The sequence below is a fragment of the Grus americana genome, chromosome 4 (genome assembly GCF_028858705.1).
Source record: "Grus americana isolate bGruAme1 chromosome 4, bGruAme1.mat, whole genome shotgun sequence".
Classification (NCBI taxonomy): domain Eukaryota; kingdom Metazoa; phylum Chordata; class Aves; order Gruiformes; family Gruidae; genus Grus; species Grus americana.
This window is the reverse complement of record NC_072855.1, coordinates 52,140,430-52,166,574: the sequence shown is the minus strand read 5'-3', so window position 1 is coordinate 52,166,574 and position 26,145 is coordinate 52,140,430. Positions and strand designations below refer to the sequence as shown.

Genomic DNA, 26,145 nt, shown 5'->3' with positions numbered 1-26,145 from the left:
CCAGCAGTCGCGCGCTCTCTCATCCCTTCTACTCACGCTTGCTTGGAAGATGTGCTGGTATCCTGCATAAGCCAACGTTATTTCACAGCTCTGCGGCTGTGGAGGCAGCGATGCTCAGGGCACTCTGCACCGTTAATCCACGGTGCAGAACCAGGGCTCTTCTCATTTTCACAACCAGAGAGCTTTTCAGTTTAGCATTCAGGGATGTGGCTTTTCCTCACTGGATTCTCAACGAAGCAATGCGTGAACTTGCCAGGACCTTGCTGCTCTCTGGATAATAAGCATATGAAGTCTTCTGTACAAGTCTATTATTGTTTCAGTAACAACTAGCAGTGCATGTATTCTCCCCGGGGTACGGCAGTTAATGCTCTTTGAGCTCTCTTGCTTCTGCTAGTCATCAGCATCAAAATTTATACTGGCCTCAGAGAATGCTAGATTTAGCAAAAAAAAAAAAAAAAAAAAAGGATATCATGAGAAATGTGTTCAGATGCAGAAAAAAAAATGCACAGAGGAGTCCTGGATGTCTTGTGCAGCTGCCAAATTCATTTTGCATATACAGATTTGACATCTAAGATCTTGTACCTAATGACTTGCATACTGCATGCTAAACCACAGAGCCATGTGGCAGTGTTCATCAATTACTGTATCATTGATGAAGTTATCTTGATAAACTGGTCACAAATGCATCAAGTTTCATTATTTTTCTCTTTTCAATAAGAACTAAAAAACCTTACAGAATAGAAGTGGTATTCCAGGAGTCCCATAAAGACATTTCTCCTGGGTTTGAAAACACCCCCCACGTTTCCAACAGCCAATATTCTCACTACTGCCTTTTTACATTGCAAGACAGACTGAAGGTGGGCATACATCTTACGTACATAAAGTGTAACACAGATGAAATTGGGTACAAAGCATGTGGCTTTGATCAGCACTTGCGATCACATACTTGGAGTTTATGAAATAGTGTCCTTTGAAACGCAGAGATTTAAAGTTCCTCTGGTGAACAACACCAGGTTCCCACAAGCGGATTCTCACCACCCTAAACGCCACAGTTTTTCCCATCTTAAGCTTCGTTCCCAGGTTCCGGCCCCATTTGATACCATGCCAGCAGCTTCTCCAAAATGTGGCAGAACAGCAGCCTGAGTTTTCACATACATTATACTACTAAATTAATGACTAAAAAATAGCATTGATTTCTTATCAAACTTACAGATATCCATAATGTCTGCTTAGTTTGTCTTCTCCTGTATTTAAAGTCTGGAGGCTTCTTCCCCATGACCAACTGAATTCTTTTTTGAATGCAAGTCAGGTAAATTTGAGTATCTTCTCAGCATTTGTAGCGCTTTCAGTGTGAAAGTTCTATTTGTCTCTCGGTGATGACCGTCAAGTAAGACATTTTACCACAACATAAATTCTGAAATACAGATACTTCTCTGAATCACTGCTTATGAATTTAAAATAAGTGTAAGTGAAAAAGGACCTTTGTAGTTTTTACCCAATCTCTTATTTCATACCCCAGTTAGATCCTGCACTACAAAAGTCTTTGGTAGTACTTTGCTTAACCTTGGCAGTCACTCTCCCGTGGAGGAGAATGCAGGAAAGAAGAGGGGGAAGGAAAAAAAAAGTATTCTACTGAAAAGTTTCCCTGCATAAAGAATTCAGAATATGTAGGAGCACATTCAGCCTTTACAGCACAAGGCTAGGAAATAGGAAATGCAATACCTGGTTTCTAAGCTATAGTTACCTTATTGCAGGGTGATCTGGTTATATCCTTAACCTTACTTTTTTTTCTTTTTTTTTTTTTTTTTTAGTCCATGCATTTCCTTACAGAAATACTGTGAAAATATTAAGTGCTATAACAACGCATACCCTCTGAGTGCTAAAAGTGCAACTATTACAGACTCCCACTGTTAAAGGCTATGATTTAACTTTGGTGGGTTGGGGTTTCTTTTTTTCCCTTTCTCCTCCAAGCTATCCCGTTCGGCAAAATCCCCATTCTGGAAGTAGATGGAGTTATCATTCACCAGAGCCTGGCAATAGCAAGATACCTTGCCAGAGAATCAGGTAACAAATATTTCACTATTTTATTGCTCTTTTCTGCACCCACCTTTCATGCTCAGGAAAAATACATCCTACCACAGCAAAACCAGAAATAATCCCACAGCTTGGCAAGCCCAACCAAGCGGAAGTCAAGACCAGCATGGCAATACTGATACAAGGGCTTTTCCAGGCACGAACAGCGAAGGGTTATCAGCCTCGCATTGCGCCTATAGTTCTTCTGTCAGTACCAAGCGCTGAGCACAGAAATGCAGCGTACCATATAGGATGCTATTAGAGGTGCTGCTCACAGAGCGATGGTTTAAAAAGCACCGAGGATTGCTGTGCAGCGGCATGCCCCTGTTCAGCAACCTTCCTTACTGCAATTTGGTGCCAGCTTTGCTCACTGGGTTGGGGCTGCTGTGGCAATCTTGAGGAGATCTCAGGCTACAGCCCCTTCAGTTCCAACATCAGAAAGAAAAAACAGAGCAAGACACATCTGCAAGGATGCTGTACGACAGAGTTTAGAGTCACTCAATTGTCACGTAGAAAGTAAAAAGACAGACAAAAAAAGGTTCAAAGTAACACCCTGTAGTGTGAAATACTACGACATTCAGAGTAGGAGTCACATGGCTGAGCTCCATATTTGCACTGTAAGTGCATATGCTAAAATGAAACCTCAGCAGTAATTCCCCCTTAGATCTGTTTCAGTTTCCCCTCTGCATACAATACCTGGGGTCTGGTCTGACTTCTTCAACCTTTATATTGGTCTGTTGCTACACAACAGAAAGCGTGTACCTGTGGCTTCCCTAAGGTTCTCAGAGCAGTTTCCCCTGCAGCTAAACTTTGAGCTGCCAGGCAAACCAGAGAGATGACCAGGAGGAAGATGTTTTGGAAGCATTAGAGATTATCACAGTCAGGAGAAAGAGCACTCTGAAGCAGATTTAGGCAACAGTTCTGAGCTGGCAGACGGATTAGATCAGATGGTGACATCACTTACATCTTTAAATACGTACTATGGAAGTACTTGACCAGTTAGATAAAGTGATATAAGTCTTACTAATGCAAGTAATCAAAGAGAGTAGTCAGGACTCAACAAGCTGTCATTCAAAACCACCTTCAAAATTGGTCTGGCTGAAGGCAGATGTGTTTGTGGTGTGCTGAACGTCAGCAAATCGAAGAGGGGGGGCTGGGAAGAGAGCGCTTACACTCTGAGCGGGGAGATGTAATCTGCCTTTCAAAATATCTCACATTTTCCAGCTGAGGAAACAGGCAGAAGCGCAGAGTGTTATTCTTCAAGGCACTAGCAAAAAGCCTTTTTAAGCATGCCTGCATTACAGTGTTCCTGCCAATTTCCTCCATCCTTGATACAATCTACTACTCTCAAGAGAAGAGAATGCTGAGCATCCACCTGGTAATGAAAAACGATGAGAAAGCCTGCCTTCCGCCCACGCTGCCTCCCTCCCTGTCTCCTATCGGGAGGCTGATCTGGAGCTGTGCTCCTTTTACAGTCTGAAGTTCTGACTTTGGCATTCCCCTGACACCTCTTCCATCAGCTTGCAAGAGCTACAAAGGCTGGGGTCCTGGCACACACTCAGACCATGCTGTTCTCCGTTCAGGGTTAGTCACTGTCAGCTGCAGCAGGAAAATGAGCATGCATGGAAGGGGGAAAAAATATCTTTTCAGCTTCATAGTCAAAACTTGCTGGTTCTGCCATTAAGTCTGGATACATGTCACTAATTCTTTGGAACTAAGAAGTAGCATTTCAGGTGCCCATCACCAATGACTCTTTACTGAAGGCTCACAGAACTTAATCCCAGAATGAGAGGCACACCCCTCATCTTCAAAGCATAAAGTTTCAGTAAGGGACTTGGCAGAGGAAGGGCATATGGTTTATGGGAAACACAGAGCTTCCAGGCAAGGCTTAAAGAACAGAGAAGAGAAGGATGACCTGAACCTACACAGAGGTGAAAGCATGAATGCAGGTCTGTGAAATGAGAGTGAGGGAAAAGGTAGCAGTGTTAAGACGACTGCAGGCAAGCCACAGGACGACAGCAGGGGAAAGCAGATTTATAAACATCAAAGTTTGGCTAAGGTGCCTGATTACAATGAAGTGATCAAAACCGAGCAGGATGTCATGAGGTGGTTCTAAATGGGGCTGAATGGGCAGGATAGAAGGAAAGAGAAGCAGACTTTTGCAGAAGCACTTTTGGAGATTGTGTTGACCAAGATAGAAAGACCACGAGATGGAGAAGGACACTGAAAGCTGGGATAGCGAAAGATTAACAGAAAGGAATTAGTGCTGAACCTCACTGAACGTGCTGGGATAGTGGAAGGCAGAGAGAAGGATAAAGAAGCAGCAGTCAGGCTGTGGGCTCAGGTCATGGAAAGAACATCTCACTACCTCAGATGGCTGCATGAGGCTGGAGGGGGAAAAAGTACCAAAAATTCCTGCTGATGCTGTCTCTAAGCTCCCTTCATACGCTTGCTTCCCACAGGTCTGGCAGGTCAGACGCCCGTGGAACAGGCACTAGCTGATGCCATTGTGGACACCATAGATGATTTCATGACGCTGTTCCCTTGGGCAGAGAAAAACCAGAACGTGAGAGTAAGACAATCGCTAATTTAAACAAAGATAGCCATGCCAAGACTCTGTAGCTGAGCATCTCCTCTGGAGAAACTGCCGTGTGTCAGTCCCTGGGTCCATCACCTCACTTCAGCAAAGCTGAGGTGGAGGAGCTCAGTGGTCCTTCCTCAAGCCTAATCCAGCCAAGGCCTTCTGCTCCCTCCCCAACCCCTCCTTCACCAGATTTTTTTTCACCCTCGGTAGAAATGACGAGGCCACCATGAGCCGCTCCTTACTAGCTTACCTTGATTCAAGGATATCATATGTACATACATCAAACTGCGTTTCAACGGGGAAAGACAGGATGCTTTGACCCCAGCCGGCACCGTGCAATACCTGTATCTTGTCGCAAACACACTAAGCTCAGATCTTTCAGCTAATTCAACAAGATTAACAGCCCCATCCCATCTTCTTTTTGCGCTTCTGCATCTTGATCTCTTCTTAGTTTTAATAAGTATCAGTCTTTGATAACATCAGCTGTCAGGGACAAACGCTTTTCAGTTACCAGAGTGGCGTAAGACAGCGGGCGCTGCTGAAGAGGGGAGGTAGCACATCCCTCACTGTCACTGCGGCCCCACCTCAGTCCTCTACGGTGCTTCTGCAAGCACTGACGCCAGGCTGACACGCTGCCATGGCTACTTTAACGCCCAGGCACAGGCAAGTCCTACAGCATTTGTTTTGTGGGTTTTTTTGGGTTTTTGGGGGTTTTTTTTGGCATCAGCCCAGTCCCTCTCAGCAGAGCCCCAAATGCAAGCATGCACATCAGCTGCTGGGGGAAGAGGGTGATGGATGAGGTAACTCCAGTGTTACAACAGCTCCACGCAGCTCTGACCCAAGCAGATGACCTGACCGTTGTAGGAAAGCGGCAACGTAACAACAGGTCTCACTATTAACCACCGGCGCAGCTGCCTTCTGTTTATTCAAAGGTAACGTTTCAGATCAACTAGGATATCTTATTACAGAAGCCACGGAGTACAAAATGTTGCCCAAACCCAATAATAAATAATGAAATGATATGAAAGTGCCCTGAAATCTTCTCACAGGGGAAAATCTGAAACTGTAGTTGGAGGTTTTAGCATTCAAAAATGTGAATTACTTAATCTCCTAGTGATTTCCTAAAGTTTCCTAATTTGGGGAGGGGAGGCTGACTCATGATTTTTAATCATTTAGGAACAGCCACACTATTGCTAATGTGTTAGGGTAGAAGCACTACTGCCACAGCACTGCTGCTCCTTTACAGGGAAACTCCCACAGTAACACCTACATGTGTCCTAACTCATACTCAAGCACTTGTCCAAAATAAGGACCCACATCACGTCACCAGTGATTAATTTAAAAGGGAAGAGAGTTCACAGGCAACCCTTATATGCCTGCACGCACGTATGCAAACAAGAGAGTGTTTTGGTGCTAAGGAAGATCGAGAAACTTACTTTCCGGGAATCTCTAACATTTTTCTCACGATTAGCTCTTCTCCCTCTCTCCTCCCGGGTCCACTGCCACCACCTTGTGGTAGAAGTGGCATCTATGGTCTTACAAGGTCAGACTTAAGTAATATACACACAGTAAAGTCAGAAAACTTTCCCAGGCCTGACAAGTGATTGCAGGAACACACATCCCTCAGAGAAAGATGTGCATTCTGCTATCCAGCTGGTAGTAAAGAGGAAACCAAGCAAGGTAAAGGAAGCTGCCCATGGAAGCTCCCTCCATGCCAGGCACAGACCCTCCCTTTACTCTACACTCCCCCCCCCCCCCCCAAATTGCTGGTGTTGCAACAGCTTTGTCATGCATTGCTGGAGAGCACCAGGGTTGAGACAAGTAGGTCGTGCCACCCCAGAAGGTGGATCCCAGTCATGTCCCCACCAACTTCACAAGTTGACTGTATACTTCTGTAGTTGGAGGAGGTCATTGCCATCATGACCACGCAATAGTGGGGGTTTTGTTTGTGTGTTGGGTTTTTTTTTTTTCCTTTTTTTCTTTTCCAGGGGGTGTGGGGAGCTTACCTAAAAAAAGGAAGTGCTACAGCACAGGGTACAAATACAAAATTTCTGGTCTGCAAACTTCTGGCTGGTACTTGCAGTCACAACATTCGGTTACTAAGCTCTTAACAGACATCAGAAGATCACGTCAAATCTTTGAACGCGTCTGCAGAAATACTGATTTTATTTCAGCCTGCAATAATTTGGGACGATTTAGACTGCTGCCTCTTCTAAATTTTATTTTTTTTTCATTAACCTGAATTTTAAAGCTGTTGAAATAATTCCATTCCTCTATAGCAGTGCTTATTTAACCAAGCCTGAGTATGTTCCTCCAAAATTAGGCCAAGCACATTAACTGCACAAACTGTGCCACGTGGGTCAGACCAGATGATCACAACAGTCTGCAATCTCAATTGCTTCCGCACAGGTGAGAAGAGAAAACCAGAAACAGTTTCCCTCTCCAAAGGAAACAGCTAACCCTTTAAAAGCAGCCTTAAACCTTTCTGCTATGGAGAACAGCTAGCAGAGAACCCCCACCGTACACAACCTCATCCTTCAACCATTAACATACAAATACTAAGGTCCACAGACTTCAACCTTTAAAAACATATTTTAATCGCCTCAAATCTCATTGCTGCAGAAACAAAAAAGCAGAATAACCTGCTAACAAAAAAGTTCAAAGATAAACCCAGCAAAAGCTCAAAACCCAGGTTCCCCATCTCAGATGGAAGGGCTGGTAAGGAAAGATAACTGACCAGCATCTCACCAACAGCACGGAAAGACTCACCTTAAGGCATTCTGGAAATTTGAGACCCCATACACTAGAAAACATAACATCCAAGAGTCCCAAAAAAATGAGACATTTGGAATATTTTTTATAGATGGATTCTTCCCAAATCTATGGCAGGGTCCCATCCTGCCATGGCTGGGTGGCTGATAGCACAGATAAATGAGCAGCGTCCCCCCACACATTGTGTCTCAGCATCCAGGAACTCTCAGATGTTCATTAAGGGAGCAATTAGCTTAAGTCATGGCTCTCTGGGCCACAAATGCCGCATTCTGGTCATCCAGCCTGCTTCCTGGGTTACCACCTCAGCTCTCCTAGATTCTGTAGTGCCTCTTTGCATGTATCCAAATGACAGTTGCCTCGGCATTTCTTACTTATCTGAAATAATTGCTGCTTGCTGTATTAATCCTGACTGCGATGTTAACACATTCCTTCTTCCAAAGACAACAGAGTACTCTAAAGTTTGGGTCAGACCAAATGATTTCATGGTCACCTTTTTCAGATTTCAGTTTTCTTTTTCACAAGTCAGAAAGCCCCAAAAATTCAATTTTGCTGACTGCTGTGCTTATGCATTGGTGCGCATCTTTGTGTTTTATTCTTCCCCCAGAAACAAGCATTTGATGATATCCTCACCAACAAAGCACCTGAGTTACTGAAAGATTTGGATACTTTCTTAGGGGATAACAACTGGCTGGTAGGGAAGTCTGTAAGTATAATTTTTGTTTCTCCCATTCCAAACAGGTTGCCAGAAAAGTAAAATCATTGACTGTTGTTGAATTTCTGGATTTCACGCCAGCCCATGAAAAAAACCTCCCCGCTGTTTTAACTCTCTGTTCTTACCAACACACAATTGGTCACTCAATTGCAAAGTGGAAATTGTTTTCTAGACTATTAGAAAAGTGAGGCAAACCAGGACTAGGATCTGCATTTTCTAAACTAGTTTAGAAATAAGTTGACACAAAACGTTATTAGGGCAGTGAGGAGGGCGCACAGCAAGCTCACGACCCTGGACGTCAGAAGAGCAGACTTTGGGGACCTGCTTGGTAGAATACCAAGGGACAAAGCCCTGCAGGGAAGAGGGGCCCAAGAAAGCTGGTTAGTATTCAAGGATCATCTCCTCAAAGCTCCAGAGTGATGCATCCTAAAGAGGAGAAAGTCAGGCAAAACTGCCAGGGAGCCTGCATGGATGAACAAGGAGCTCCTGGACAAGCTCAAACAAAAAAAGGAAGCCTACAGAGGGTAGAAGCAAGGGCAGGTAGCCTGGGAGGAACACAGAGAAACTGTCCAAGCAGCCAGAGATCAGGTTAGGAAAGCTAAAGCCGTGAGAGAATTAAAGCTCCTATAGGTAAGTCAGTGATAAAAGGAAGACCGGGGAAAACGCGGGCGCTCTCCAGAAGGAAATGGGAAACCCAGTTACCCAGGATATGGAGAAGGCTGAGGTACTCAAAGACTTTTTTGCCTGTCTTCACCAGCAAGTGCTCAAGCCACACCGCCCAAGTCACATAAGGAAGACAGGGACTCGGAGAATGAAGAAGCACCCACTGTAGGAGAAGATTGGGTTCAAGACCATCTAAGGAACCTGAAAGTGCACAAGTCCATGGGATCTGATGAGATGCATCTGCTGGTCCTGATGGTACTGGTGGATGAAGTTGCTAAGCCACTATACATGACATTTGAGAGAAGTCATGGCAGTCCAGTGAAGTTCCCAGTGGCTGGAAAAGAGGAAACATAACCCCCATTTTTACAAAGTGGAAAAACAGAAGACCCGGGGAACTACAGGCCAGTCACTCTCACCTCTGTGCCTGACAAGATCATGGAGCAGATCCTCCTGGAAACTATGCTAAGGCACAGGGAAAAGGAGGTGGTGATTGGTGACAGCCAACATGGCTTCACTAAGGGCAAATTGTGCCTGAAAAATTTGGTGGCCTTCTACAACGGGGTTACAGCATTGGTGGATAAGGGAAGAGCAACTGATACTATCTACCTGGACATGTGCAAAGCATTTGACATTGTCCCACACAACATCCTTGTCTCTAAATTGGAGAGATATGGATTCAATAGATGGACCATGTGGTGGATATGACTGGACAGTCACACTCAAAGAGTTGCAGTCAATGGCTCGATGTCCAAGTGGTATCCACTGGTCTCCAGTGACAAGTGGCATTCCTCAGGGGTCAGTATTGGGACCGGTGCTGTTTAACATCTTTGTCGGCAACATGGACAGTGGGATTGAGTGCACCCTCAGCAAGTTTGCCAATGAGACCAAGCTGTGTGGTGCAGTTGACATGCTGGAGGGAAGAGATGCCATCCAGAGGGACCTTGACAGGCTTGAGAGGTGGGCCTGTGTGAACCTCATGAAGCTCAACAAGGCCAAGTGCAAGGTCCTGCACACAGGTCGAGGCAATCCCAAGCACAACTATAGGCTGGGCGAGGAATGGATTGAAAGCAGCCCTGAGGAGAAGGACTTGGAGGTGTTTGATGAGAAGCTCAATATGAGCCGGCAATGAGCACTTGCAGCCCAGAAAGCCAGCTGTATCCTGGGCTGCATCAAAAACAGCGTGACCAGCAGATCAAGGGAGGTGATTCTGCCCCTCTGCTCTGCTCTTGTGAGACCCCACCTGGAGTACTGCGTCCAGCTCTGGGGGCCCCAGTACAAGAAAGACATGGAGCTGTTGGAACGAGTCCAGAGGAGGGCCGTGAAGTTGATCAGAGGGCTGGAGCACCTCTCCTATGAGGACAGGCTGAGAGAGTTGGGGTTGTTCAGCCTGGAGAAGAGAAGGCTCCAGGGAGACCTTATAGCAGCCTTCCAGTACCTAAAGAGGCCTACAAGAAGGCTGGAGAGGGACTGTTTACAAGGGCATGGAGTGATAGGACAAGGGGTAATAAATTTAGGTTAGATATTAGGAAGAAATTCTTCACTCTGAGGGTGGTGAGGCACTGGAACAGGCTGCCCGGAGAAGCTGTGGCTGCCCCATCCCTGGAAGTGTTCAAGGCCAGGTTGGATGGGGCTTTGGGCAACCTGGTCTAGCGGAGGGTGTCCCTGCCCACAGCAATGGGGTTGGAACTAGATGATCTTTGAGGTCCCTTCCAACCCAAACCATTCTATGATTCTATGATTATAAATGCCTTCATAGTCAATACAAACAGGAGTTGTTTGATCAGTGATTATAAGCAGAGTTCTAATTTATAGAACAATATGAAAAAAACCTCTATGAAAATGTAATCCCCTTTTTTACCCAAAACTCTTTGGAAACTAATTTTACAGCAGTTTCAGCAGGTAAGGTTAATATTATAAAGTCATATTTGTAGCAAGGACTTTATTTAACCAATTTTTACTGAAGTCAAGCCTGCATTGCAACCTAGTCTGTAATGATAAGCTTAAAAAGAACTTACACAAAACAGATTAATTCATATTTCATTTCTGCAGTTTGCTGAGAATGTTAGTAGTCCCAGCTTTTGGGATTACCAAGTAAAATTTACTGCTTTCTCTCTCATTTCAACCAGGTAACATGGGCTGACTTCTACTGGGATGTGTGCAGTACCACACTTCTGTCGTGTAAACCTGACCTGGCAGACAACTACCCCAGGCTTTTGGCTCTCAGAGAGAGAGTGCAAGCACTTCCAGCTATTGCAGCCTGGATCCAGAAAAGACCGAAGACTATAATGTAGATCAGCTGTTCAGACTGGAAAAAACAAATTTGTGTTCAGTTTTCTACATGACAAGTGTCCTAAGTTATTAATTTAGAAGCTTATAAATTAATTTCAGATGAGTATGCTATACCAAATCAAAATCTACCACTTGTATTCATTTATAGGAGAGAATCTAAAAAGCTGATTTAGTAAAGCCTGAGGGGTGTGGTTCCAGCCACATTCCCTCCCTACCAATAAAGTGCTTGATCAACCTAATTAGTGTTCTGTGGGCTCTCAAAGGTAGAAGATGACTAAACCTTCCTAGAGAGATGCAATCTCAGCAATACTTTGTAGCCTTTCAATCTGGAGGAAAGCAGGCTAATTAACAGAGAGGGTAAGTGTGTGGGAGGACTATGGACACTAAGCAAAAAAGAAAAAAAAAAAAAGACCCACTTAGTCAACAAACTTCAAGCTTCTCAAGCACTTTCTTTAGCCTCTTGCCACTTGTTTATGCTGTGCCACTGCAAACAAACAAAAAACCCCAAACAAAACCAAAAGGCAGCTGTCCAGCTGAGCTGGTGCCCACACCAGCACCAGTTCTCCATAAGCACACCAGCTGCTCAGAATCTCTTCCAGTAAGTAGGAGACACAACTTGGGGGCAGTGGTAGCAAGGAAACCAGGTTTAGAACAAATGAACAAACAAACAATTTGCTCTTCTGGCACTGGGCAAAACAGGTTGGCGGAAATCCTGGCAACGTGGATGGCTGCAGATGCAAGCAGTTTACACAAACTCAAGGGGAGACAAGTGCTTGCAAGAGGACTCCAATGTGTGGTGTAAGCAGACAAACCACAACAAACTTGGGCAATCCTCTGGGCTGAAAATGGCCACTGTTGGGAAACTATTTCCCTTCACATTTGCTTTTCCCTCCCACCATAAGTATTATTTCATTGACTCATGAGTGACACCAACCAACCACTAACAGTTCAGAGACAAACCAGATATTGGTAGAACTGAAAGCAAGGTCAAACCTCATTCCAATATGGTATCTCCACCAGCAATTCCTTGCATCTTCACAGATTTTCTTTTTCCTTCTTCAGCTCCCACTCTCCTCTCTGCTTCAGCAACAGACTTGAGATAGGTTGAAGGTTTTTTTTTTTTTTCTCCAACCAGAGACACAGAATCACAGAATGGTTCAGGTTGAAGGGACTTCTGGAGTCATCTGGTCCAAGTGCCCTGCTCAAGCAGGCTTTTGAGTATCTCTAAGGATGGTGACTCTACAGTCTCTTAAGACCCCCAATTAAAGAAGGCAGAAACAGTTATAATAAACAAAAAAAGGCAGAAACACATATATGAGCTTCATAGCACTTAAAGACAGATATTGACCCCAGGGGTCTACGGATGTGATTAAGGAGTAACCACTGCTCAGCCAGACGACATTAACTGATTACATACATATACCAAACTGAAACAGCACACAAACCACCTTACAGGGCAGGCATTTCATTTCACATTTGAAGCAAGCAGGAGAGAACATGCAAATACAATGGGTTAAGAGTCAGGCTAGGATCACGCTCAATAGAAACAGACAACCTAATTAACTGCAGTATTAAACACTTGTGGCTGTCTGTTAAATCCCACTATCTAGTCCAACAAACCAGGTAGAATTAAAGAAGCACGGTAGACAAACTGGTTCTTACCTTTCTCCTTTCCTATACAATAAAGTATTTCTTCACCCTGTTTCAGCTGTGGATTTTGGAACACGCAGCACAGACATAGCAGATTTCTAGTAAAAGCCAAGTAAAGTTTAGTTCAAACACTGAAAACATTTTAAAAGCTTTCATTTTCCATCCATTTTGTACTTGTAGAAATCATGCACAGTTAGAAAAAATACTCACAGCCATAACCAAACAAGAAAGACCTCACATGCCCAACTCACAGGTCACCTCACTGACTCATCACTAGCAGTCTCTGGAGACATGCTGAAATACTGAGCAACCATGGACTCCAGCTCCTCTTGCCTACTCTTCATATAAAACTGTTTAAGTTCCTTCAAAAGATGCAACAAGCGTCTTCTGACGGTGATAACTTCTATAGAAAAGTGGCAACTATCAACCCCATACTGCAAACCAGAGTGAATTCTAGGATGCAGTCCTCCAGGAGATTCAGCCTGGTACAGATTTGCTGAGCTCTGCACAGAGCATACAGCAGCTGAGGCTTTAACAGAGGGCAGGGCAAGAAGGACTTCACCGTACTTTGTCTTCCCCCACCTTCTACAAAAGCAGCAGCCTGAATCTTTACTCTGAGTTCAAAGGACCAAATATGAGTCTTTTCCTCTGTGCAGGGAAATGGACACCCTCCTCTCCTACGTCCTCAGATCACATCCTTGCCAGCAGATTATAAACTTCAGTCGGAGGCACATCTCATCATTGATGCCACTGAAGCTCTTCATTTCACCGAGATGAATTCTAAATTCACTGAAACTTCAAGAAGAGAGCAAGACGTAAGCTTCATGTTTAGGGCACTTCACTGGCAGCGCACAGATCTGGTATCTACACCAAGAACCGACAAAAAAAATTGCAACCTGGGTGGAAAAATTCCATTTGGCAGGAATTCTGGTTTTATTATCAATATCCTAACACAACTGTGATTAGGGTACAATGAGACATTACTAATTAACTACTGCTGGATAAAGCCAAGTCAGTTCAAATGGAATGTTTCAGCTAGTTTGAAAGTTGCCTATCTGATTTATAGCATGCAAGTTATCACACCACCATCGCCCCCAAATAACCACAAAATGAAAACATTTTGTTAATCTATGGAATTTTATTTGAACAAGTTGATACAAAACCAGTACGGTACATCAAATGAACCAAAACAAAGCAGAAACAGACTCGAGCATTGTCAAATAAGGCACATATAAAAAAATCTACACATGTAATCCAGTGAAACAGACAGTTTATATATATATATTTGGAGGTAGAAATAATTACAAAAATACTGACAAATCTTAAGCAGTAGCAGATTTGTTAAAACAATTACTACTTAGGTCCCCATTTTGAAAAGTGATCTGTAAAATAATGTTTATTCAGCATCCAATGTTGGCACATTTGGGCCATTTATGTTTTTAAGCATCAAAAGAATGCTATCGGTGTTAAAAATTTTCAATACCATGAGGAATACAATAAAGAAACTACAAAAAGTTATAAATGTTCATAAAACTCATGGCCATCAGTAATGTAAGAGTCCTTGGAGTACATCATCACCTTTTTTTCCTTGAATTCCACAACATATTTACATTTTAGAGACCTAACGAAGCTTTCAATAGTGTGGCTATATCTGCTGGAATGGTTCCTTCTTCTCCTGAGGAATAAAAATAAGTGTTAGTACAGCTCAAAATATTTCACATGATGAAAGTCTAGATCCCAAAAACTGTACAAAATCCTCTACTTGTGGGAGTCTGTCATTGATTTGTGGGTCAGACTCAGAGGGCACAAGCTGTCAAACCTAGCAATAATCACCACAAATACATCTTTCTAGTTTAACATGAAAACAAAAAGGGCTTGTCTGCATCAAGAACCTTGGTTTTTTCAGAATAATATATTGCAGCAACCTTAACTCACTTAAGTGAGTAAAAATTATTATGTGGAAGAGACTTACCTGAATCTGCTGCAGTCATATCTTGTTCTAACTTCAATTTCTGCTGGCTGATTTTGAGCATGGATTCCTCAATAGTCCCCTTACTGATTAGCTTTATGACTTTTACTTCTCTGAAAACCACAAAACAGGATAAATCCATTTTTATAGTTTCTTCGGATTAGTGTGAAAGGGAAGGATGTCATGCCTTTGCTCAGCTGGCAGTGGGTTAAAACAAGGAGGAGGAAATGAACAGGAGGGCAATACAAAGAGCTCCTAGTTTTTCTGTCTGGACCAACCGTGCTCTGTACTGCCACAAAACTTTTCTCCTGCAATCCCAGCCACCACAAAGTCTGGATGGTCACAAAAATCTCCATTAATAGAAACAACACTGCTTCTCCCTCGTCCCGTACAACAGCTGAAACACCAGTTATTAAACGTACACTATTGCTAATGTTAGCTTAATCCGACAGAGGACTCTCAAACAGTCTATGGTTTCACTCTTTATGATAAGGTGGCACTTCAGAGCTTAGAAGTCTCCTGAAGAGAACAAACAGCTCTGCCAAATAGTCCCAAAGACTTCAGATCTACCTTGAAATAGTTCCTAGCACCAGAAATTGAGAATCATACAGAATTTGAGAGTTACAGATAACTGCACCACAGATTTGTGAATTTGAGTTACAGAGAACTGGAAAAAGGAGGAGAATGTAAATAAGGTTTTCTTCTGGCAGCAACATGTGCTAAGACAATTACAATCACCTAGCGCTCACACCACCCAGAGCTGGTTTATGTAAGTCTCTGCTTAAAATGGAATTTTTAATCGTAAAATATTGCCCTTTTAGCCTCCTTTGAGACCTTGCCTCCAAGAAAAGCCAAGCACTAAAAAGTCTTACCTTGTCTGACCTACTCTATGGCATCGATCTTCTGCTTGCTTATCATTGTATGGGTTGCAATCAATGTCATGAAGAATAACAACGTTTGCCGAGGTCAGATTAATTCCTAAGCCACCAGCTTTGGTTGACAGGAGGAATACAAATATACCCATATCTGTATTGAACTGATCTATTAGATGTATTCTGCAGAACACAAGAAAACACACATCAGGCCTTGGAGAAAATACCACATTGACTCCAGAATTGAATACAGAAGTTAGGACGATGACCTTTTGAAAGGGAGCACAGTGGCATTGCAAAGCAGTTACAAAGTACAGTTGTTACGCGGAAGGAAAAAGGGTACCAACAGTCCTCAGCAGTGACCAGAGAAACATACTCAGAGTGACAGATTGATAGCAAAGAATGAGAAGCAGCTTGGGAGAAGATTTTGGATGACCACAGAATACAAAGAGAAAGTTGGAGGACAAGGGAAGACTGAAGTACATGACAAACTGGGGGGGGTGAAGGCGGGGGGCAGAAAGGAAGGAATTTAGTTTTATGACTGTTTTCTGTGCTAACTGAACATACAAGGAGAGTAACAGATTTCAGCTGTGAGTGGGAAGTAATACCACAGCAAGAATGACAGTTTTTTGAAATGAAGGGAAGAGCATCTAAAAAAATTTTTTTAAAAATCATGAAACAGCAGCAAACCAGCACATCTCAAATACAAGAAAAGCACTGCAGCATTTTCAGCTGTAAAGGCCGGAGTAAATACTTTGTCCTAGAGAAACAAAGGGGCTTATCTCTCTGTTGTAACAGAGATATACTATACTTCCAGGGAATATCTACAGGTGAGCTTTTGTTATGGCATGCTGACACACAAGAAAATCAAACATACCATGAACTGCTGAAGACACAAATTTTCCATTTCGATGGCTAAGACAGTAACCTGACCATCTAAAACTCACCTTTCAGCCTCATCCTTACTAAGGCGATCTGAAATCCAACATTAAACCCCTTCTAGACTCAATGCCCAGTGACCACAGAATTGTATACATTGGAAAACAAAGGTAAGGGGTTTAAGTCACCTCCCCCCTCCATGCACGTTCATTTTTGCTCTCTCATCTTCAGCAAAAAAGGTCACATACCGATCAGAAATCTGTGTTTTTCCATCCAACCTAATGTATCTATGCTGCCAGTGCTTTAGGAAAACTTCCAAGATATCCAGCATCATAGTAAACTGGCTAAACAATACAACTCTGTCACCCTGGAAATGACAAAGCAAAACAAGTTTTAAAACACATCAATTATAGATAAACTACACAAATGCTTTGTTGGTGCAAAACTATGATTTTACTTTGACTGAATCCCTATTTTCCAAACTAAAAGACTAAGCTGAAATTCATCAAGTCAGGACTGACTTTCAGTGAAGATATCATATCCAGTATTTCTGCTGCATTAACCCACCTTTTGTCAGTGCAATAATTTTTTAATTACTTTGTACTTAGGTGACTCAAGCAATCTAAAATTCACATGTCCCGTGCATGACAGATCTACTCCATCTATAAACATCAACAAAATATTTTCATCGAAAACTCAGATTTAAGCTATATTCCATATAATACAGAGCAATAACACTCTTTGCTTGAAATAATCAAACATGCACAGTACATGCTTGTGCAAATTCAAGATACTCTGAAGTATTATGGTACATGCTTATTTGTAAAATAAGCCAGATTGAATCTGACTCAAAACAATGACCTCTTCTTACCTTTACACTGGTTTAACACATACATGCCTATTCTAATGTAATGCAGTCTTATTCAATTGTCAAAAGAAGGTCAACGTTCATGAGCTGTGAAAGTCCTGCTAGCCCTCCGCACATTGAGAAAGTAGTTAACTTTGAGAAAGTGTTAACTCAGGATGAATATTCTGAAACTTGGAAAAATGGGAAAGCTTATTTCAGCTGTCTATAAAGGGACATGCATAGGCAGGACTGCACATTAAAAGCAGTTAAGTATTGCTATGCAATACTGCACACACACTAAATCACATTGTAATACTCCACAGAAAAGCAACTGGGTTGCATATACAGCTAGCAGATGTTAATTTAATCAGTTAAAGTCATCCTTTAGATAGACAGGAAAAGAGGTTTCAGCCATCTGTAGTACCAACCTTCTCTTTAAGGTCGGAGAGAATGCGTTCCAGCGCTCTAAACTTTCCAGAATCCAAGATCTGATCCATGTCTAACTTGAAGTCACCGACGTGAGAATATTGCTTACAGAGCAAATGCAGCTCAAAATCTGTCATTACTGTCATATCTTCAAAGATAAGGTCAGGGTTAGCATCACAATGTGTGGGTTCCTGTTAGCAAAAATGAAGGGAAATAATGCAATACACAATCTCGCCAGACAGACAAGAAAACACAAAACCACCACACAACAACATCCAAAATTTCTGAAAGAACAAAGTAGCACAACTAGACATGGACAAATACCAGAGCGTGGCTCATGCAAGCAACAAAAGATGAATGCTGCAACCCCAGGTTTATAGTAGAGGATCATTACTTCGCAATTTAGCTTTTACAAGAACTTGTACTACCAAAAACTGAGAAGTATATGCTCAACCTCCACAGCAATTACCTAGTTCCCATCAAGCCCTATGACCTTTTACCCCTGTATCAGACCTCTTCCCCTGAAGACACATTCCCTAAAAGGGAGGTCCAATCCTTGGATAGATGGTAGAAGACATGGGAAGCCCAGCCCAAGATGTAGGGTGGGTAGAGGGATGTCATGCCTGGAAGAAAGAGGAAAAGAAAAGCCACATCTGGAGAGTACGATGGTATGAATAGGAATAAAAAGGGACAAAAATCCTTCATAAACCAATGGGTCACTTCTTCCCTTCCCCCCAGCCTTGACTGGCTTTATTTTAAAAAAAAAAAACTAAAGATATTCAAAGCCAGCTGCAACTTTCTTAGAGCGCTTGCTGCACATTCAATTTTTGTTTTTATACTTTAGAAAGAAGCAACAATTTTCCCCAAACTCCACAGGCATTAACCCCAACCAAATTAAAAATAAAAAAATCCTCAACAGTTCAATACTTATGCCTTCCCTATTTTAGTTCTGTACAGCTTAGATTTCTTGCTACTCAGAAAATACTAGTAAACTCAAGTGCACACCCAAGAATTTTTTCATAAGTACTTTGGTTTTAAATTTTGGGGTGGAGGGAAGAGGTGTTAAGGGGGAGCTAATGAAAAGGAGATGACTGCAGTCCCACAACTGTTCTCTCCATTCTAATATCTGATACAAAAAGTCAGTGTTAAACACATACAGCTTGAATAGAGCACTGGATAGATGCAGAGAAATAAAAAGCAGCAACAATGAATTAAGTTTTGCAAAGACACACTTTTGACCAAAGGACTGACAATTAAAAAAAAAATATCTATATAAGCTGCATTAAAAATTCTGAGAAATTAAGGATTGCTTCTGAATGTCAGCACCTTACCTTGAGCATAAGCATGGACATTGTCCTGAGCTTGTCAGTCGTGTAATACTGACGATGCAAGAGAGGGTGATTAGCCATTTTTCTAAGTTGCATCATTACATTTCCCATATCAGAGTTTTTCTCTGTAAACAAAGACATAAGGTATAGTCAGAAGTAGGACATAGATGCCTTTCTGACACATCCTTTATCTCTCAGGAGAACTTTATTTGTAAGAACTGAATTTGACATTTGAGCTACTACCTGAACTTCAGAAAAATTCATGGAAAGGATATAGTCAGTTTATGAGTATTAGACATTTCTACAAAGCAAGAGCTTTGCAGTCACATTCGACATACGTCTGGGCATGAAAAAAAATCCAGCAAAAGGAAACAAGATCCTCACATACCATTACTGTTAATAGTTTTCTTGAGCTTGTTTAAGAGATCACAGTAAAGCTGCTCCTGTTTCTCAGACATGGCACATAATTCAATGAGATCTTTTTTGGGAGGTAGTTGTTTAAGCACCTGACAAAATAAAAACCAGGTAAGAACTGTAATGTAGTGAATGGTCAGTAATTCTGTACTATCTCACAAGCCTGCTTTTAAGCTACTCTAGTCATTTACCCCATCCCAATGCCTTTTATTGGCTGCAACTGCACTGAGTCAGCAGAAACACTTATGGAATCACTATTAAGTTTTCCCTTTCTTTTACATATGTAATTCTAAACAGAAGAATTTAAATAGGTTTTGGGTTTTAGAATGAAAGAGAAACATTTTGATGACAGCAAAGTAAAGTAAAACACATTTCTAGTCATGCATATACACAAATACATACATGCACATTCACTGCCTTAATCCTTTCAGTTAAAATAAAAAATCATTACGATAAAAATCACAAATATTTTTGTGGTTAATGTGGAAGATTTCTCACTTCTCATCACTTAGCAGTGCACTGAATCATCTTTCAGTGATCTTTCCTAACTAAAATTCCCAACTGTAAACAACCAGCAAATAGTAAGCATCAAAACCCAAAGCTGCAGCAGGTCACGTTTTCACTTGCAAACTCCTGAAAGATACCTCAAGTTTCTTGCTCTTCCTAGATAAATAGCTAAAACTAGCACTGACAAAATTTGACCTTACATTCTAACGTTAGCCTCAAAGATTATGAGGCTTTTTGATAACACGAAACTATTATGTTAAAGATAAAACATTACCTCATCTTTTACTCTTCTTAAGATGAATGGTTTTATTATCTGCTTTGCATGTGCAATCCTCTCTTTCTCATATATGCTTTGTTCTTCAGCACTCTTCTAAGGAAGATATTACAAGAATTCAATTACAGTGTGAAGTTTTCAGCTGTAACAACGCTACCTTAAGTATTCTAACTTGATGAAAAACCCAGCCAGAACAGACAAGTCTAACAGGACCATTAGTATTCTGAGCTATCCTGTTATGACACATTGTTACTTTAGATAGTTTATTTCATTGTTTCATTTTCTAGATTTTCATAGTCACATTACCTGTTTAAGTAAGATACCAATGAAACAGAAGTTATGCAGCAATAGCAGTGTTCTAGCAAAAAAAAAAAAGTTATTTTCAAGAAGAGAACATCTAATACTTACTGTTTTTGAAGAGAACATCCTTCGGATTTCACTTGTGCTACTGCTGAACATATGCGGCATGACAAAATTCAAGAGGGACATCAATTCCAACAGATTATTTTGAACCGGAGTCCCTGTTAGCAGTAAGCGATTCTTTGCCTGTTTGTCCAAAGTGGAAAACAGCAGTGAGAAACACTAGTTGAACAGGTTAAAATGAATATTGGCAGAAACAACACAGCTAGGAGAACTGAGAAAATGAGCTTGGTTTAAATTATAACTATTTAAACTTAATATATATTTGGATCTCACGAAATCATTTCCTGGTTAAGTCAACAAAATGGTTTACAGGTGCATGGGGAACTGAGCATGTTATCAATTTAAGACTAATCAATAAGCCTAAATCAGATATAAGAAAAGCATTCCTGGCTCCATTACGGTTTTTCTTGTTTGTTTTGGGTGGGTTGGGGTTTTTTTGGGGGGGTGGGGGGGGTGGGCAGGCAGGGGTGAGTTTTGTTTTTTAATTAATGTGCTAATTGCTGCTCCAATATCATATCTTTTCTAATGTCATACAGTACTTATGTACAAGTTTTGAATTGCAAGCACAAGCCATAGTTTAATTGCTTAAAGATCAGCTTCTTTAAAAAGGCTTCTGATGAAAATATGACTTTGAAAAATAAGTTGTCATAAGTGATCATAAGTATTGTTGTATGAATACTACAGTGCTAAATCACAATAACGAGGGAAAAAGCTGTACTTAAATTTTCTCTTTTTCAAAATGCTGCTGACTCAAGCCACAAGAAAAAATAATTTTGAAGCCAGCTTTTCTTGCATAGTCCTATCAGACTAGGTGCTCAAATACTACAATGTTTCAGCACAAGTCATCAGAATAGCATTTTTACAGTCTTTACTAATGTCAGATGAAACTGGAAAATTGCTTAATACTGAAACTGAACCACTACCATCATAGTAATGGTGCTATAGGAAATCTATGACATTTCTTTGGGAGCTTGTCTCCTCAAAAGAGTTCACAATGCAGGACCTACTCTAAGACTGCACCAACACATCCACTTGCATACTGTAGTTTCTGGAACTTTATGTGTATATGAACTTTACAGTTAATACTCCATTTTCCACAGCCCGTAACTACAAAACAGGAAAAAAAAAAAAAAGGAGTTATCCCATCTAACCCAGCAACAACTAAACCTCTTACATTAATTGTCATAAGGTGCTGGTAGCGTACAGAGCTCATGTTCTTGAGCATATGACCTTCATCAAAAATCGCATAGTTTAGCTTCAACCTGCGAAACAGTCCTCGATCATCTGAGCTGCTAATTGCACAGTTGTATCTGTCAGAGAAAGATATCATAAAAGACACATTAAATGCAAATTTCACATGAACATACTGTTATCACCATCAAATTAAATTCTCTAAAATTGTTAAGAGTTACGGACAGAATATATGAGGGCCAGTAAGTAAAACTGCCTAAAGTAACCAGCCATAACACAGTTTACTACTGGCAAATAATTAGTTTACTTGATGAGCCAGTGCTCTTAGTAACACTTTCCAAAAAACCGTGCAATTCTATTACAAAGTGATAGGTATCTATTAGCATGTTTTATGTGACTAGTAACTAGAGCATCTATTACATCGTATCTGTTACACATTAACAAAACCCTAGTTAACCATTACCTGGAAACAAAAATAAGTTCCCTTCCCATCTCACCAACCTCCAAACACTGTTTGGTTGTACCTTTAGAGGGCAGTAGGAGCTAACTAAAGCTCACTTGGCATTTAATTCCTGTACTTACGTAGTTACAATCACATTGAAATCGACAACTTTATTACTAATGTCCACCCTGAGATGTTTCCTATCTTCCTGGGATCCTGCAAAAGGACAAAACCCAAAATAAGTACAATTACATATATTTATATACGTATAAAATTAAGACAGTACACAGAAATACATTCAGCAATACATATGTGTATTTAAAGAACTGTCTTAAAACAATGCTTCCACGAGCAATTCATTTTTTCTTAGGCTGAGCATGCAAGCAACTGTATTATTGGATTCATTTCTAAATTAGATTCCTCACCATAGTAAAAAAGAACGTTCAGCTCAGGACACCACAGATGAACTTCTCTTATCCAGTTATCTGTAAGACATTAAAATAAAACCCAAATCATTTATACTTTATTATGTCTCACATAGCTTCAGACACACCTCAGCATTAAACCAAACATCTGATTTTAAAGCAAATCCCTTTAAATTCTCCTGAAGGTTAAGAAACTTTCTGTCTAAATGCTGGAAAACTTATAACATTTAGGGAAATTAACCCACAACCGGGCTTTAAGTAACTCTTCCTTAACCAGTTTGCACTTTAAACCCCCACAGAAACAGAACCTGCACGGTCCGTAACCACCACATAAAAATAATACAACACTTCTCAGCCCGATTTCTTCCCTAGATAGTTAATTCCTCAGAAAGTAAATCACTGCATTTGTCAGTACTCGCATCCAGAGGTGTTTCTTCAGGAGAGAGAGTGCCTCTGGGATTTGGCAAGGAAGCCTGACAACTTGAACCAGCTCCAGGTGCGCAGCCAACAGAGCGGCCACCGGCGACGTTACCGTGCCCGAGGGGAAGCTGTTTGACAGCCAACACAAATGCTGACCCCAAACCAAAGCAGGAGGAGGTCTCTGGTAAACAAAAGCCACTTGACCCAGATCAGGGCTGAGGAGATGTCTCCAGAAAAGCATCAGGAAAGCTGCAGGTAAGACCGCACTTCCCAGGAATCCCTGTGCTGGGTGGGTTGGGCCAACCTGCCACTACAATTCACAAGCCTCTACCATTCACTTCACAAAAGCACCTTTATTTACACCTTAATGTACACCTCGGGTTTTAAGTAACAAGCATTTTAAAGAGTTATTTAAAAAAGTGAGTTCTAGTGGATTTTAAAAGCACACTGAAAATGGCAATTGACATTGAACAACTGCAAGCTTTTCTGATGTATTGAGAAAAATTTTTGAAGCCCACATAAGTATTCTATATTAAAAGCAGCATTTTCTTTGTAAATTAAACTCACTACTTTCTCCTTGCTATAATCATTCCACAAAACCAAATTTAACTCCACAGAGAACTAGTTTCTGCTCAAACTCATCAGCTTTGCTGACATGTTTTATTCCACCTGCTTTCAACTGAGGTCATTAAAACAATCGAAACACACAACTAAAAGACAGTCAGCCTCATCATTTTAGGATTTTGATCTGCTTTGACAGATTCTGTGCAGCAAAGAGGAAAAAAGACACTGAATGTCTCAAATGCCATGAAACCTACTCCTAAGCACAGCCTGAAGACTAGGAATTTCAGCCAATATTCAGTAAGTAAAAATACTACTTTGCTAAACAAGTTCCAATTGTAACAAGCAGCTTTATTTTTTGTGAAGCATTAAAAAAAATCCATGTTAGGTCTAATTAATTCAGAATAAGCATGCCTTCAGTATGGTTTGCATTCCAATTCAAATTACTTAAGTAATTTCTTTCTTTTCTTTCACAAAATTATCTTTCACAGTCTGTCCATGTTTGGGTTTCAGTTTGGTTTTGGAGTTGGTTTTTTTTTTGTGGGGGATTTTTTTTTTTTTTTAACAAAAAAAAAATTTTGAAACTTGTAACTTACCTAATGTTGAAGCTGGCACAACTATCAAATGGGGACCCTTATTGCCCTCTTGGTAGAGATAAGCTAGAAATGCAATCGCTTGAATTGTTTTTCCTAAACCCTAAGAGAAAACAAATCCATTTAAACAAAATTTACAATCTGTAGAACACAGTGTTTTGTAGTCATAAGACAATTGCAGTGTAGTCAACGTTAACTAAAGATTACAAATCTGCATAGAAAAATTGTTGTTTAACCACATTGTTTTACAGAAGACAACTCCTCCTTAAGTACAATCACAGTCAAACTCAATTATCTTTTCAGCCCTACATTTGAGCATCAGGGATTCATCTTTTCCATTTATGAAGCTTTTTATTTTAGTTCAAGTTCATCATTCACATCTTCAAAAATTCACCTTCCTGAAAGACTTGCTGCAGACAAATGATTACTTGGAAACTAATTGTTTCTTTCCATGTGAGCCAGCTGTACAAAGGATATTCCAGCTATTTCTGAAGTGGAATTTAATATGGAAATCAGATTTCTTTAAGATAGGCATATGTTTCTGCCAGTACTCACTTTCCTGTCTTCTGTATCATGCATTTAAAAATTTATCTTATCTACCACAAAATATGCACTTAAGGTAGTTCTTACAAATATGAAACATATGGAAGTTGAAAAACACTGTCTTAGTGAAGCAAATCCACCCATTCACTCATGGTTCATCACAAGATGAACAGCAGCCAGGATTAAAAGCAACTGACAACACATTTAGCAGCTGCATCACTACGTTTGTTCTGTTGTACAATTACTGGTGGTGTCAGCACCAAACAAAACCTCAAATATGTAAGCTTTTCTCTCTTGTTTCAAAACTTATAGGGAGCGTCATGACAACAGATGGTTGAAATGCTGGAGAAGCAGAGGTTTCTACCCGCTTAGGTTTTTCTGTATTGTTAACTACCTGTTTTGAAACTGATGGAGAAATACAGAAGATAGGGGCTCACTACAACTACACGCCGGACAAGTAGAATGAGTTACATTTATGGGCAAGGAGCTATTAAAATGAATGGTTTGAGGTTTCTATTGTGGTAGAAACTGCTTCCATTGCATCAGAAGAGACCATGTGACTTGTAATTATCATTGTGCATGAATCTTAGGCTACCTTTGACTTTCAAATTGAAAGTAAGAGCTCAGCAGCTTTGAAACATTTTGAGAAACTGTTTGCAATTTATTACCTAAAACAAATTACTTATAATCTGCTTGGGGTTTTTAGGAAATTAAAGAATTTGCAAAACTTTTAACGATTTTTAAATAATCAGTTTAACACTTACCATTTCATCAGCCAATATGCCATTCAATCCGTGTTTATGCAGCAGTGCTAGCCAGTTCAAACCAATCTTCTGATATGGCTTGAGTTCCAAACTGTTAAGAAATCAAGCTTAACACGTTACCATCTTTGATTTTTTTCTATGTGAAACGCAACTTTACACTTATGTTAAATTACAGAATGGCAAATTTAACATGACCTATATTTTAACGCACTCCAGATCTCCTCGTGTAGTGAAAACCACAAAATTTAATCAGTCACCTGAGTACCAAAGAGCATTTCTGAACTAAGTAGTTCATCTGAATTTTCATACATCTTAAATGATCAAAATGAACGTTACAATAAATACCTTTCTTCTAAAATCAGTGATCCACAACCAGTTAAAACCAGTTACACAACTGCTAATTTTTACAATACGCAAAAAATTAAGTGGCACTTAGCAGCTGCACCACTAAGTTTGCTCTGTTGTACAATTACTGGTGGTGTCAGCACTGAACAAAAAACCAAACACACACAATCCACAAAACA

The 26,145-nt window shown here is 40.8% G+C and overlaps 2 protein-coding genes across 6 annotated transcripts in view; one reads left to right on the top strand and one right to left on the bottom strand.

Annotated features, from left to right (window-relative positions):
* HPGDS (hematopoietic prostaglandin D synthase) overlaps positions 1-11,332 on the top strand; it is a 30,884-nt gene extending 19,552 nt beyond the window's left edge. For 2 of the 3 annotated variants that reach the window (XM_054825491.1, XM_054825492.1), the window contains exons 3-6: positions 1,972-2,064; positions 4,536-4,645; positions 8,034-8,132; positions 10,931-11,332. In XM_054825491.1, the coding sequence (XP_054681466.1) occupies positions 1,972-2,064; positions 4,536-4,645; positions 8,034-8,132; positions 10,931-11,095 (467 nt within the window). In that variant the 3' untranslated portion in view covers positions 11,096-11,332. The remainder of the gene's footprint in view (positions 1-1,971; positions 2,065-4,535; positions 4,646-8,033; positions 8,133-10,930) is intronic. The other variant, XM_054825493.1, reaches the window with a different exon arrangement.
* A 2,529-nt stretch (positions 11,333-13,861) lies between these two features.
* Positions 13,862-26,145, bottom strand: part of SMARCAD1 (SWI/SNF-related, matrix-associated actin-dependent regulator of chromatin, subfamily a, containing DEAD/H box 1) — a 45,701-nt gene continuing 33,417 nt past the window's right edge. For all 3 annotated transcript variants that reach the window (XM_054825115.1, XM_054825116.1, XM_054825117.1), the window contains 14 exons: positions 25,622-25,712; positions 24,318-24,417; positions 22,741-22,800; positions 22,456-22,531; positions 21,857-21,992; positions 20,668-20,805; positions 20,260-20,355; positions 19,453-19,570; positions 19,068-19,189; positions 17,739-17,927; positions 16,712-16,830; positions 15,585-15,767; positions 14,716-14,825; positions 13,862-14,418 (listed from right to left, as the gene is read on the bottom strand). In XM_054825115.1, the coding sequence (XP_054681090.1) occupies positions 14,357-14,418; positions 14,716-14,825; positions 15,585-15,767; positions 16,712-16,830; positions 17,739-17,927; positions 19,068-19,189; positions 19,453-19,570; positions 20,260-20,355; positions 20,668-20,805; positions 21,857-21,992; positions 22,456-22,531; positions 22,741-22,800; positions 24,318-24,417; positions 25,622-25,712 (1,600 nt within the window). In that variant the 3' untranslated portion in view covers positions 13,862-14,356. The remainder of the gene's footprint in view (positions 14,419-14,715; positions 14,826-15,584; positions 15,768-16,711; positions 16,831-17,738; positions 17,928-19,067; positions 19,190-19,452; positions 19,571-20,259; positions 20,356-20,667; positions 20,806-21,856; positions 21,993-22,455; positions 22,532-22,740; positions 22,801-24,317; positions 24,418-25,621; positions 25,713-26,145) is intronic.